Source organism: Urocitellus parryii, chromosome 5, assembly GCF_045843805.1.
Source record: "Urocitellus parryii isolate mUroPar1 chromosome 5, mUroPar1.hap1, whole genome shotgun sequence".
NCBI classification, from domain to species: Eukaryota; Metazoa; Chordata; class Mammalia; order Rodentia; family Sciuridae; genus Urocitellus; species Urocitellus parryii.
The window spans coordinates 23,754,053-23,769,985 of NC_135535.1; the positions used below are offsets into that span (position 1 = coordinate 23,754,053).

At 35.7% G+C, this 15,933-nt stretch overlaps 1 protein-coding gene across 1 annotated transcript in view; it reads right to left on the minus strand.

The window, feature by feature from the left end:
• Cfap54 (cilia and flagella associated protein 54) overlaps positions 1-15,933 on the minus strand; it is a 311,291-nt gene that overhangs the window by 213,313 nt on the left and 82,045 nt on the right. The window contains exons 26-30 of the mRNA XM_077799225.1: positions 14,119-14,241; positions 5,259-5,387; positions 3,478-3,592; positions 1,700-1,789; positions 962-1,088 (exon numbers count right to left, since the gene is read on the minus strand). Of these exons, the coding sequence (XP_077655351.1) occupies positions 962-1,088; positions 1,700-1,789; positions 3,478-3,592; positions 5,259-5,387; positions 14,119-14,241 (584 nt within the window). The remainder of the gene's footprint in view (positions 1-961; positions 1,089-1,699; positions 1,790-3,477; positions 3,593-5,258; positions 5,388-14,118; positions 14,242-15,933) is intronic.

The window sequence follows — 15,933 nt, forward strand, 5'->3', positions numbered from 1 at the left end:
TTGAAAATGTCTTCTGATTTCCTTTGGTATCAACAGTATTATTTGAAACTTCTAAATGCCTAATTTTGATTACATCTTTTTTAATTGAATGGAACTCTCCAGATCTGTCCCATTCTCTGATTACCGTGGCTTGTTTCATTTCACAGAAGCAATTTCCTCTTTAATCTCTTGGTCTAATTATATTTCTGTGTGTTTTTAAATAAACGATTCTCCTCTCTTTTGCTGCCATTTTCAAAACAGTTTTCATGTTATTGATATTTACTTTTTTGTGTTTTTTTGTGGTTTTTTTGGCTGTACTGGGCATAGAACCCAGGGCTTGCACATGCTAGGAAGGAGCTCTACCATTGAGCTATATCCCCACTGATGTTTATATTAATTGAAATGGGATGAACAGATCTATTCCCAGTTGTGAAAGAGAAGCCCACTTGTGAAGAAGACACATTGGATTTATTTGACATCTCTCGTAATTGGCATGAGACATGATCATTTTCTTTGGGAACAAAGACAATCATTCAGCCTTAGAGAATGAGAAGGACAGCCTAAAGCTATCTATTGAGGAGCTTCTCATTCACACACACAAATGGAAGCCCCAAAGAATGGCTCTTCTCATTATGATAGAGGCATTAGAAGCACATGATAAACAACCAAAACTGGACTCTAACCCTTATGTGAAAGGGAGCTGATAGATAGACAGATGCTATTATCCCTCCTAACCAAATAGCAAAAGACAATCTATTTCCTGCCTGAAATCTGAACATGGTCTAGTCTCATTTCTTAGTGAAGTTGTATAAATATTTTTACATTTAGTCATTATTTAAATGCACACACACAAATCTTCACTCTCTCCCATGTGGTAACTACATACACTACCCTTTTTCATCTACCCCATGTATTTGAAAGGGACAATGCTGCTCATGTTTTTGGAAGTTGTTTCCATGCATAAAACTGATATTACAAATACCTTTTCAAGAAGTCAAGGACAGGAATTGTTATCTCCAACAAAAGGGAAAATTTTTCATCATTCAGGCATTTAAGCATAACTTGCGTAAAAAATTCCAGGAATCTAGGTCTGTGCTTAAATTTCATAACTATAAAAACAAGAAGTTTGCATATAGTTACCAATACACTTAGTTATTAGCATTGAAAGTTTACATTTTAATACTAGATTAATGTGATGTGAGCTATTGTTTTTTCTAAGATCAACTAATCCTTTACAGTCTATGTTTAATTTATTTTCCAAAAATCTCAGTGCTGAGAAAGATTTCATTAAAGTCATTTCTAATGTACCACTAACTGCAGAAAAAAAAATACTGATAAGTGTCAAAACCAGTTGTCGTAATTTTTACTATATTTTACTCCAAATTTAAGCAATAATGTTGCTCTCTTCATAGATGAACATTAAAAAAATCACTGGTGCATTTTCTTCAATGCCCTCATTTTTGTAAGTTTCGTAATAACTGTTCACTACCAAAATAAGCCATCATGAAGGTAGTCTTTCTAATCTTTAAATAAGTTACCCATTTAAGTCTCTTTATTACTTGGCAATCAAGATACTTCATTATTCATGAACAGATAAGAACCCCAAAAAGTCTGCCTAGAACAGATGAAGTCTTTATATAAACAACAGACACAAAATCTACAGAATAACAACTTTCAGTGGGAAGTCAAGTGAGCAGCACACAAACATCAGGTCACCTACCTTCTTTCACAGCACCTTTCACTGACCAATTTAAAACCACAGGGTAAAGAAATATAGGGTCTTCTGCTCCTGAGAGTTCAGCCGCAACATCTAAGGTTTAAGAAAATTAATAAGTTGTAGTTCTGTTTAACATGAACAACCAAAAATAAAAAAATTCTTTGGAGGGGATGGAAAAATAGGAAATACTCAAATATTCCTTCTAAATTGTGTCTTAAATATCAATTATAGCATTAAATTTTGAAAAGAATCCAATGATTTTCAATTATTTCATTATTTTTTTTCCAAAAAGTTAAAGGTTCACCACCAAAACCTAACAATTATATTAATTCCATTGTAATAAAATTATCTTTAAATGACAGTAAAGTACCACATAGGTACTAGAGCCAGACTGGGTTCAAACTCTAACCCTGACACTCTTGAATTGTGAGACCTTGGGAGGTAATTTAGTTTCTCTTTACTTAAGTTTCCTTATCTTTAAAATGTGGCTAATAACAATACTTTCCTTAAATGATTGTTATATATGGGATAGGCTGAGTTTTAAAGTGAATAAAAATACTTAAAATAGTGGCTAGTACACAGCAAACTGTATACAAAACTTATTTTTATCATTGGTGTTGTTAGTGAACTGTTTACTTAGTAATCTCACATTGTGTTTCTCATTAAAATATTTCTGTTGGTATCTGAAAATTAGTTCATGTTTCTAAAACATTTTCTAATTTAAGGAATTATATTTTTTAGGTACAACGAGATAATTAGTTTTTCCAAAACTTGGTTTACTAATTATGGAAATAATAAGCCACTGGGTTCAATTTATAAATTCAGCTTGAAACAGGCATGGAGTATATGGAAAGAGATAGGGAAACAATTCAGGTAATTCAGAAACAGTATGACCACCAAAGTACAACTAAGGCACCCAGTAAGATAGTTGAGGGAGGGACATGCAGTTCTACAGATATAGTCCATTCCCAGAAGACCTTGGGTCCAAACAAGGAGCCTCACACGTGGGAGAAATTTGGGTACTCTCTTGTTCCTTTAGAATATTATATATATATATACTATATTATATATACTAACCAACATCGGAAACTAAATCAGTTTCCCAGGCAGATTTCCAAACTGCAAACTCCTAAATACTAATTGTTCCATTAACACATTAATCTATGTTGAAATTACTACAGTACAAAGACCCAAAATTAATCTCTCTCTCTTTCTGCTCTAGTAGGCCAAGGTTCAAGCCACTTACCATCCCTCACACTACCCCATCCTTTCTCAATTGCATCTTTGCTCTCAGTAATTCTCAATTTTGTGCCATCCTACCCCTACCCCCACCACACCGCCAATGCTTTTGACATTTGCCTCTTGGTTGGTTGTCACAACCAGGGGTTTGGTGTGTTATGCTTCTATGAGTAGAGGCTGAGGATACTGACCAACATTCTACAATGCCTAGGACAGTCCCCCACTACAAAGAACCAATGGGCCCAAAATGGCAATAGTGTCAAGGTTTAGAAAACCTGTTACGGAGTCAGAAGACATGGGCTCAAGTCCAAGCCAGCTACAGAACTCTGAATAAGTCACTTAATATTCATTAGCCACATCTGTAAAAGGCAGTTAACAATCCCATATTAATAAGGCATTGTTAGGATTAACAACATAATGTAAAGGCACTGTGTAAACCTTATTGGGTTTACCTGACACTAATCTCATTTTAAGCCCTTTAACAAAATATTTTCCCAGTTTAAGAAAATTGCTGCATAGACATATACAAAAGAGAATTTTACATTGTTTTATCAGTTTGAGTAGGTGTGTCTCCAACAAGTTCAATTGTTCATTTAATTTTTCAGGCAACAATATCTGTTGTGGCTTCTTAGTTTTTACAGATTTCTTAGACGAACCCTAGAAATATTGATTAAATGTCAGAATGCTATAAAAACTGTCATTCTCAAATAACTTTCTTCAAATTATTCCTTCATATTTGGTAGGCAAAACTAAGATATACATGATTAAACAATACCAATTAGTAATTAATAATAACAGATATTATGTTCTAACTAAAAGCCAGACACTGTACCAAGAGTTTCATAGAAAGTAGTCAAAGCTCTTTTCTTAAAGCAGATGAAGATATGTCTCTAAAAGTCTTTTCAAAAGAAAATCCCTAGGCCGTGTATTCATATATGAACATAGGAAAGTTATATCTGATTCATTCTACTGTATTTCCCCATCCTAGGCCACCCTCAGGAATGTATCCCTTTATTCGTTTTTTCTCAGATGGAGCTTCTTTACAACTAACCTAATTGCCTTTGATACTCTGCCTTTCACTGAAGTATAATGGGATCTGTAATTAGTGGATTAAGAACTGGCCTGTCTATACTCAACTCCCCATCATGTTTTCTCTGTCTCAGCCTATGAACTGACCTGTCTCTCTCTCTCTCCTATTCCCAAACATCTTCCAAGCCTTTTTAGGTTTAAAGGGAACTTGAATGGCTCTAATGATTTCAGACTCCTTACAACTGTCCCAACAACCCTACTCAGAGGGAAACATAACAACCTTCCACTGGATCAAGAGAGTGGTGCAAGGTCCTGCCCCACAGTAATGTAAAATGAGAGTCTTGAGTTAAAGCCTGGACAATTTAAAGGGGCTAGCTGAATGGACTCTCAGTAAACACTGGGTGAAAGACTCCAATTGCCAACAGCTTAGTCAAAACTCTCTCTAGATCAAACAATGCCATCACTACCACCAACACCACCACAAGAGTGGTGCATTAGAATTTTAAAAGTCTCCCAGTAATGGAGTGGTGCTTTGTGGAGCTTTTTTGGCTAACAAATGCTGACTTAAAAAGTAATCAAGTAATCAGATAACACTTTCTTGTTTTTATCTCAAAATATAATGGAGATAGAAATGGGCATAATCTCAAACAGGGCTGGAGGCAAGTATCTCGAACCAAGTAACAAGGGGCTTCAAGTAATTCCTCGCGTGCCTCAGCAACCCAAAATATCAAGTAACATTTCAAAACTTGATCTATAAAAACATTTAACACACATATTTCAAATAAAGGCAATAAAGCATAAGCTCTTACAAGAACCATGCTTAGGAAGCACATATTAAAAATTAGTCTCAAAAATTAGCAGTCTCATATAGAAGAGAATTCAGATATTGCAATGAGTTTCAGAAATCTACTTTGAACACAAGCTAAAAAGCTCAGATGTGTATTCACTATATTCAGTGACCCACCCAGAATGTAATCTTAGATTCAAAAGGGCTTTTAGTCTAATGTCCAGCTAGGTGTAGGAAGTTCAGTCATCACCTAACTGATGGCCGGTATTGTAATAGTGACCATTCGGCACACTAACATAGATGCTCCCTTTATTTTCTTGACCACAACTCAAAAACAAAGAAACAACAACAAACAGAAAAAGAAACTCCTACCTATATTACTTTTCTTCTATGTGAATATGACAAATCAAAAATAGATAATTTTCTAATATGTTTAATGATACTAAAAGAGACCTCCAAAGACCCCATTAAATACATGTGTAAAAATGAAAACCAAAAACCAATTACCTCATCTGGTATTTCTTCTGGATCATTCTTACCAAATAGTGACCTGCATTCTGTTGTGATGTCCAACATCTTTTTTCCATAATTTATAACCATTGCTGCCATATCATATTCCTTCCATGAACGTAGAATCTAATTAAAAGTAAGTATTAGTTATCTCTGTTGGATGCTTTTGGTCTGACTTCAGTGTGATGCATCATCTTTCAAAAATTTGAAGTCCTATAAGTTTGGGGGTCTAAGAACCTCCCTGTTTTTGTTAAGGAAACTGGAAGTTTCCCTCCAGATTCTATTTCCCTAGAATTCAATGTGCACTATTTTAAATGAACTAATAACAGGATCTCATCAATAATGAATTCCCCATCTCTCTGGGTCAGATGGTCACATGCCCTTTGGTACAGTAACTATTTAAAAAAATGCTATGTTGACACATTTTTGAAAACATATAAGCATCACCTCTTATTTTGAATTGCTCTTTGTTAGAAATGGCACAAAGACTGACCTTGTGGTATCTTAAGGCCATTTATGTCAATCAATGATTTCTAAGAGGACTGGGCTAGAGATAAGTTGGTTTGGGCAGATTCTCCAAGGATACTAGGGGAAGTTTACACTGTGATCAAAGAGGGAAAGGCCTACCCTCTCATTCTCATTTGCATTTCCTAGTTCCAGTGGTTATTCTCTGGCCTTCTCCTACTCTGGCCCTACCTCAATTACCTCCTTTTGTTTTAATCTTACTAAATGTGGAGCCAAATATATGTCTGACACCACACTTCAGGACTTCATGCTTTCCTACCTTGTCATTAAGCCTGGGCTCTAGTATCAACTCCAAGAAAGCTTCCCTGCCAGTAATCTGGTTTGTATATATCCTGTTGTGCTCATGAGTCTGAGAAAGAGGACACATTAATCGTGAGCCTGTGGGGTAACTTAAAAAAGTATAAATAAGTTTGCATGAACTTGCTAGGTGTAGAGTAAGTTAGTACTTAAGTAACAACTGTTACTTCTTATGCAGGGAAGGGATATATAAAGCTGTCAAAAAATAATGAGGGGTTGTCTAGACCTGATGGGACCTACCTATTGTTAAGAAATTTAAATATCTCTGCAGAACCAGGACAATGTGAAAAACTAACGGTGACTGTGGAACAGACTGTGGGAAGGAAAATGGTGAAATAAATTTTAAAAAGCTAGATGGGGTTATATCTTACAGTACCTTGAATGCTTGGCACACTGGTCCAATCTCATTTAAAGGAAATATGAGAGGGGGCAAGTTTTGTTACTAGAAAAGGAGCTAGTAAATTTTGCTCTCCACTCTACTTAATTTTGCTTTCTGATACAGTTATAACCTGAGCCTAGAAAGAAACTGCATAACCTTTTCCCTTATTTCTATATGCTTGTAGAAAATAGTAAATGATAAGGGGTTTTTCCCAATGATGAGTAATATAATGGAATAATTGTATTCAGCATACCAAGTGATGGACAGAAATCAAAAGAATACCAGATGTTTAATGCCCCAAAACTTTAAAACAATGAAACATTTAAGATGATAAACCTCAGAATTGGCCCTTTATTTGGAATTCTGGTGACTTTTTTAGAAGAAAAAAAAAACATTGCTGTTTAAAGAAAAAAGATTGAGCCACGTGAAAATATAACCAATTTTTTTTAAAACAGAGCAATGAAAAGAAGCAGAGCTGTTTGACTAACTGCCCTTTATAAGCTCTAAGAGAAGATCTATTATTGTTAACAGCTAATAAACACCTGAAATCTGGGACTCAGGAGCAAGCCAGGATTCTGGAACTGCAGGCCAGGTCAAAAGGAGCTTCTAGAATGGCAACACTGAACATATCAACTTCGGACTAATCCAGTTCAAGTAATAATCCACTGACATTAATTGATTCTTTTTTTTAATGTTCAAACCACATTTAGGGTCTTCCCTAATAACATCACTTGAATTTCAGGGATTCCGCAAGTGAGGGAAGAAGCAGGCAGGGTCTTGGATGGCAAGTAGAAGGTGCACAGGGTCATTCCCAACACCCCTCTGTACTAAAATCTGTCCAAGGCTAAGAGAGGCAGTATGTGAACTCAAACATGGTCTGGAATCCTATTTCCACTAAGCTGGTAATCTCCGCTGTCTTCATCAGGGAGTGCCTAAGCCCTTCATTTCTCCTCAAATCTCTAGAACTCACAACTAGTGTCTACCTCCTCACTGTCAGAAAATGACTGCTTCCTTTCCCTGCTCCTCTCCACCAGTATTCAAATGTTTTGAGTACTCAGATAAGTAGAATTGGCTGGTTGGTTGGTTGGGTTTTAGTAGAAAAAGTGCAACTGGCAAGTGGTAAGCTGGCTTGGAAAAATTTCTCCTTTCTTCAAGAAACATGTCATAGCCCCTGTTAGTTATATAAATGTTCAGTGAGTAGCCATGTCCAATGTCCTAGAAGGAGAGAGCAACCTGGCCCTTCTGTATTTGAAAGAGACACCCCCACCACACCCCCATTTCCTTTATGGGAGAGCCTGGCAGGGAAGGTCAAGCAGATGAAGATATTCTAAAGAAGAGTAACCCTGGAAGGAGTGCTCTGGGCCCAGTACAACACTAATTGATATGCAAGTGTAATTGCAGCAGTGGAAAAGGAGAGGGGTGCTTTCTGGGGTGCTTTCTGACAATGAAAGAACTGACATAGCAGGAAGATTGTCAAGGCTAGGAAAGAAATAGGAATGGCAGAACAGCTTGGGACTAATCAAACTCTCCAGTTCTTCACCCTACCTAGAGTTTGGAAACACTTATTTTTCTATATTTTGGCCCCTTGTACTACATGCACCCTTGAGATTCTTAAATAACCCTCTTCCCTTCTCATTCCACATACTGTCCCGGGGTGACAACATCTATTTGTACTGAATATGCTAGTGACCTCCTTATCTTTATACATATTTGGCCTCTCCTGTACTCCAGGCCTACTGGACACTTCTTTGGACATCCTGTAAACCTCAAAATTCAGTCTGTTCAAAACTCACTATCTTCTCCCCTTTACCACACAAAGTACTCTCATCCAGGATCAACAAAAAATTGTTATTTATGCCCAAGTGCCCAGGCAAGGTAGCTGGATATTACAGTTGACCTTTCCCTCTGCCTCCTCTACACCCTATGTTTGATAGGTGTCTAGCTTCTCAATTCTATTTCATAAGTTAACTCTTGAATCCTTTCCATTTTCTCTACCTCCCACTTTTCCACACTAGTTTAGTTTATCATTTCTCCTTTTCAAACTATCCCCTGACTCAGGTCTTATCGCTCTCTAATTGGTAGCTATTGTTCAAATAGAATAATTCCTTTTTTCCTAAAATGCACACCTAATTACATTATTTCTGGGTTTAAAACCCTTCAATGGCTCCTGTCTACCTCAGAAGATGGCCCTTCATCTGTTCTACCGTTTAAGGCAACTTGAATATTTAATCATATAATTCTGTATCTGTCACTTATTTTTCTATATATCTATATGCCTATATAGATATAGATATATATATCATCCTATATTTGTCACAGATTTTAAGCTCCACTTACTGTGTCTTGCCATAAAAATGTTTTAACTATCAGGTAATTAGTTATCTGTGTTTTTCTGTATATTATTCTGAGCCTTGTTGAAGAAGGTGTCCCCTGATTCCAAGGTCATACAAATGTTTTTGAAAGCATCTGGACCTTATTTGTGCTGAGGCAGAGCTCTGGCTTTTTTTACTTTCAGAGGAATAGTCAGTTACATCAACACCTTCCATTAAATCAACTATTATAATAAACCATTATTTCCTCAAAGAATCAAATTGCTAACTTTGTCATATATTAATTTCTTCTGTAGATTTGGAGCTATTCCTGTATCCTCTAATCCCTTCCACTGAACTATCTGCCCACTCTTCTGTTAATGCCATTTTTTTTTTATTAAAATGGCCTTATGGTAAATTTTAATATCTATTGAGAACTTTTAAATTATTCTAATAAGTTCCAGAGAAACCCTATTGGGATTTTGATTAGAGCTGCATTAAATTTAAATGTTATTTTAGGAAGGATTTACATTTCTATGACAGTAAATCTTCCTCTTCGGGAACTTGGTATGGCCTGCCATATGTTCAGATCTTATTTTATATCCTTTGATAAGACTTCACAGTTCTTTTATTTAGGTTCTTTGACACTTTGTTAAGTTTCAAATATCATGTATTGTAAGTTTCTCCATTCTAACTACTAGTAGTGGGGAAAAACTATCAGTTTATAAATGTTTCACATATAATCATTTGACACACTGTCTTTATAATTCTAATCATTTTTGCTAGTTTCTCCTGGGTTTTTGAGACCTTCATAATTATAAATAAATGAGGCTTTCTTTCTTAATATCATATCTTCATCTGTTGCATAAGAGAGAACCTCTGAATATACTAAATCTCACTTAAAAGTCAGCATCTCTTTTCTATGCCTGATTTTTAAGAAAATGACTTCAGAAATTTGCCATTTAATATGATATTTGCTATAAAATTTGGGTAAATGTCTTTATCATTGTTCAACAGCTTCCTTCTATTCCTAACTTATTAGAAATTTTATTAGAAAAGGTTGCTAAGTATTATTAAATGCCTCTGTGGCATTTTTCATATAATCTTATTGTTCTCCTTCTTTAATTTGCTGTTATAAAAAATGAGTTTTGTTTTAATTCAGACTTGTTTTCTTTTTCTTTTCTTGCTTTCTTTTTTTTCTTGCAGCCCTAGGAATCAAACCTAGGGCTAGCCTTGATCTTTAGTACTTAACAATGAGACAGCCCTCACACTGACAAATGACAAGATGCCATCCAGGAGCAGGGAAGGGTACATGACAGATTTGAAAGACACTATCCAATGCCTTTATTTGTCCTGATAAATGTTTGGGGACCTTAATTCTTACTTTGTCTGATATGAAAATTGCCATTTTCCTCCTTTATTTTTGTTTGCATTTGCTCAGTGCCTTTGTCTATCCATTTATCAATCAACATCTGTCACTTTGTTTTATGCAAGTTTCTTCAAGTGATAAACATTAGAGCCTGAATTTCTAGCCCGTCTGGCAATCACTGTCTTCTAAGACCACTCACACTTAGTGAACCGGATAATACACTTCTATTGATTCCACCAAAAATACTATCTCCTTTTCCCTTTTCTTACTTTTACCTAATCATCAGTTTTCCTCTCTCCCATTTTTTCATGTTCTTGTTTCCTCTCTCTGATTCTTCCCTGTTCTTTTTTTTTCTCCCTATCAATTTGGAACTCCTACTAGGCTTTAAAGCTCTGCTCAGGGTAACATGTTCCCAATAATCTTTAAATGTGTGTGTGTATGCGCACGTGCGCAAGTGTGTGTACACACACACATATATATTCTATCAAAGAAAATAACAGTTTTATGTTATATGTGTTTTTATGTAAAAATAAGTTCATACAACTGTAGTCCACAAATCCACCTGCTCACATATGCCCCCATCCCGAACAGGATGCAAGTTTTAGTCTAGGTTATAAATAAGTTTTCCCTTCAAGGATGACTCTACTCTTTGAAGAATCCCTACTTAGCATTTATATTACAAAGTGCTAGTCATGTCATTATTGTCTATTTAATTTTAATAATACATACATTGCAAGATTCAATGCTCTCATTATTCCTCTCTTTTTTGTCTTTCCCTATCTTGGGATTTCTGTTCTGATTCAATTGTCATTTGATAGAGTATTTCCCCAAGTGTTTTCCTCAGATAAGTACCAGGGCAGAAGACTTCAAATACTTGCACTTCTGAAAATGTTTACTTTTGCCCTGACAAATGAATGATATCTTTCCTGGTTATTAATATTTGAACCTTAGTGTTCTTCCCTCAGGACTCTACCAATGTTGTTTTGGTGTTTTAACTTCTAGAGTTGCTGATAAAAAGTTTGAAGATAAATGATTTTCTTTCCATCGCAAATAATCTGTTCTTTGGGTCTCAAACTTTAAATTTGTCTTTTCTCTTTGAAGTCAGAAATTTCACCAACATCTCTCTGCCTGGGATTCAAGAAGCCTATTACCTCCATTTGTTTCTTTTTCTACCCCCAGACTCCTGTTATTTTCATGTAATGACTTCTAGATCTGTACTCTAAATTTATTTACCATCTCTGGGTAATTCTGCTCTACATTGTGAGGTATTTCTTGAGCTTCCAGATTTGATTTGAGAAATTTCATTGTCATATTTTCAGGTGTTTAATATTTCAAACATGTATCAGATTTATTAAATTACATTTTTATTTTAGGAGGGGGTGTTTAGTTGGTTGGTTGGTTGGTTGGTTGGTTTTGGACCATCTCACTGCTTCCCCTTAAAAGTTTTGTTTTTTTATCTCACCCCCCCACACACACACACACCAAGTCATCTCTAATCTTTTTCCAACATGGTTAAGAGTAAATAACACAATCATTTGGAAGTTTGGCTTGTTCTTCCTCCATCAAGGTACTAAGTCCCCTTCAATGAATTATTACTTTTCTCTCCTGCTAATGGCTACATCCTCTTAGCATTTGCAGAGACCAGGTCATGGAGGTCTCTCCAGTGGTAAACTGGTGGACAAGGAAAGGAATATTATTTTCTGCTCTTGAAGTCAGGCCATAAACAGCCAGCAAATAATAACTTCTTTGCTGAGGCAGAGTGTAGAAGCTTGTCTGTTGCCAGACCTCCATAAAGGCAAACTTCCTAAAGTGTTGTACCAAATCAGCCCACCTCTGTAGTATTCTTCCAAATTTCTAACAAATCAGAAAGGTCCTACGGACACCACATAAGATGAGCAGGCAGATGTGGATGCTCTTCTTTGAGGATATCCATTGGATTCTGTCAGTAAGGCTTCAAGGGATCACACAATGATGATGGTCTTTGAGTCAAACAATGAGGATAAAGAAATCTACCTCCCTGCCTCTGGTTTCTTGGTTCTTTCTTGTTTCCAAGGCAAATGAGGTCCTATAAAATGCCCTTCCCTAGATAACCTGGCCTAAGACAGCCCCCAGGCTTCACCAAGGGGCCCACTCAGGCTGCTCTAATGTCCTGAAAAAGAAATTCAAAAGAAGTCAGGGATCTGTGCTTAAGCTGCCATCTATCAGAATTCCTCCATTTCTTTACATAAAAATAAATAAACAGCTTTCCCTAAAAATTAAGCTACAGTAACTCTTCTCTAGTAACTCTTCTCATTAACTGAAAGCTACAATAAAAATAGTTAACTATTTCAACTATTTTCACACATATTTGCAAAAAAAGGCAAAATGTATATGTGAGACAAAGAGTTCTAGGCACACCTATGGATGTACAAGCTTCTTTCAAAAGCTCTCAGGTCAACAGGTTGGAAATCAATGCTCCACCACTGGTCTACCCCATTTAGACTACTATTATTTATAGGCTAAAATTGGCCTTGAGTCTCCGTGTATATTTGCTCACATAATTCTTCCTGCCCTCTGCCTACAAAGCTGTTTCTCTGCCATCTGTTTTAGTTCTACCCTTCCTCTTATGTAGGGTCGTCACATCTAAAGTAACCCAGCCCCATAAACCTCTCTCCCTTAACCGCTTTTCTATTTTAAAGCTTCATGGAATTATATTTTATATGTGTATGTGTTTTCTGCCTCCCCCACTAAATTATAAGCTCTGTGAGATAGCTTTGATTTGTTGTTTTTTATTTGGTTTTAACAATTTAAAAAAAAAATTTATACAGTTGTAGATGGACAGCATGCCTTTACTTAATTTATTTTTTAATGTGGTACTGAGGATCAAACCCAGTACATTCCTCACACATGCTAGGCAAGTGCTCTGCCACTGAGCTACAGCCCCAGCCCTTGTTTTAACAAATTTTAATGCCTACAGGTAAGTCTGACTTAGAACCCAACAAATCTAGCCTTACATCCAACAAAATCACAATTTTTTTTTATATCCACATGGTCTCAATAGGCATTTGAGTTTGTAATTCTTGCTTAATGCATGTCTAAGTCTCATTTCCTAGGTGTTCCGTCCTTGGTAATCTTTCTGTCTCCCTGTTCTGTGTCACCACCAACCATTCATTATGCAAGCTAAAAATCTGGTATCATCTATGATTTATTCTCTTTCAGCTATTATGAGGCTCTCCTCTAATTTTGGGGGCATATGTCATATATTTGTGACATGAAGAAATGAAATAAAGATGAAAAATGAGCTTATATTCTAACCACACTTTTGCCTGCATCTTTTCTCCTGCTTAGATCTCCAGATAGACAGATCTCCAGATAGATAGATAGATAGATAGATACATAGATACATACATACATACATACATCTTCCTTGATATAGACTGAATTCGCCTCTTTTCAGGTCAGGGTGCTGCACATCAATCCCATAATCATCCTTAGACTCTACCTACTCTGCCTTTCCTTCCGGTCTACTTCATGACATTATCATACCCCTCATTTACTGATTAATCCTTTAATCAAAACCATGCTACAAAATCTCCAGATAACTTCTGAGTCCCAATGCCCTAACCCAACTCCTGGGCTCAAATGCCACAGGTCTGCCTGCAGGTGCCTCTGAGATCACAAGCTGAGAAGATGATGTGCAGGCTGACTGCAGTAAAAATAAGTATGTAATTAATGCTTTAGGGTTTTGAAACATATTCTATGTGACTATATTTATCACCTAAAAATATATGAAAGCTATTTCAGTAACATCAAGTTTTTGTTTGTGAAGTGCCACAATTTTGTCAAAAAGTTCAACAACAGATAATTCCTTTTGATCTAAAAATGCTTTGGTAATGCTATTTTTAAGTGTTCTAATTAATGTGATTAAAAGTAGTTTGACTTTATAAATCATTACTGGTCCTAAATTCTGTAACACTAGACAAAGAATGAGATAAATACCTTTGTTACATAGTAGATACAACAAGCTATCATGTGCTGTATACTTTCAAAACTCGAAATATTTTTCTTCAAGTGGACAACATTCAGAACTCCTTGCAAAACCACTAAGCACTTTATCAAGATCTAAAAAACATAAGCACAATGATTTTTGTGTTAAAATATCATCCTTACCCATTACACAATTTCATATTCAAATCATGAGTCTTAAGCCATAAAATTTTGTTACCAATAATTATTTACTATTTATTATGCATAAAAGAATGTGTATATATTCAATTTTCAGATGAGCCAATTACCTAAAATAACTTGAAAGATAGTGGAGAGTACAGAATAGGCATGCAAGTAACTATAAAACAAAGCATATTTTGACAAGTATTATAGAAGGTAAAGGCTGAGTGTCACGTGTATGTAAGAAACTAATGATCACATTCAGGCTTAGGAGGACCTTAAAAAACCATATAGAGGATTATGTGGTATATTAAATATTATACAGTGATTCCAGGAGCTTGAAATGCAGTTTTCTTGAGAATTAAAACCATTCATGCCCCCCCAAAATCAATTGATATTGATGTTTACTTCCTATTCTCCTTGTTTCATATTATACAATCTTGAATTTGATCAAGAGCTAGATGATTAAGTTTAGCTTTCAATAGTGCTACACACTTCTGAACAATGTTAGCATCAGAAAAGTAGAGCTGAGATGGCAGCCATCTATTCATCATTCAGATTATTCCAAAGGACAAATTAATACATGGGTACTAGTTCTTTTGAAGCATATTAATTGCTTTCAGCTACTATTCCAATGGCAAGTATTTTTAACTTTTTAAATTCCTACTCTCCATGATCACCCTCTGCCACCACACCACTCCATATCCCCAAATTATGCTAACACCCTTGTGGTTTCCCCCACAGCTTCTATAATTAGTATATAATAATAATAATAATAATAATAATAATAATAATAATATACACTCACACATCATCATACACAGAAGGAAGGTTGTTATTATTTTACAAAATGGGATTTATGCACACTTTTCTGAACTCTGCATGACTCCTCCAACTCTGTACTGTGAACAGTCACTCCAAGTCTCCAGAGACAATGCTTAGGCATTGCTGCTAATGTGCATCACTTCATTTATTCAGCCCTTTCCCAGAATCTCACATTGTACACTTTTACAGCTGATGTTTAATATCTGGCACTTGTCACTTGTCCTTGTACCTGACTTTTTTTTTTTTTTGCCATGACCAAGAATACCCCAGCAAATACCCAGGTACCAACTCTAAGTAGCAACTTCATGAGCACCAGCTTTGAGGCAATGCCCACAGAGGATGAGGCACCACCCTCCAGGACACAGTGCATACTCAAATCAATGACCACTGTGTGCACTGTGTCCCCAGTAGGTAGATCATGTGGATCCAGGCACAAGGGGTGGAACAAGGCAGAGCAATTTGCCAACTAGGAATTTTATCCTAGGGGATAAAGAACATATGATAATATTGCTTTGTCAGATAAATATATTTTTTATTTTATTAAAATTTTATTCTATGAGATAAATTATTAGTAGAAGAATTACAGTCAGGTATATTTGTTTTTAATTTTGTTTAAAATTGATTTAATTTAATTAAAATTAAAGTTGCTTTATCAAAAACCAAAAGCTTATAATAATTCACATTTCCCTCATCAATGAATGAGAATGCCTTTATCATATATTTTCACCAGTAGGAGTTACAGATCTTATTATATTGTTAATTTAATATGCACTACTAAGAATATTCACAGTTTGAGCTTCTTTTCATGTTTCCCAGCCACTT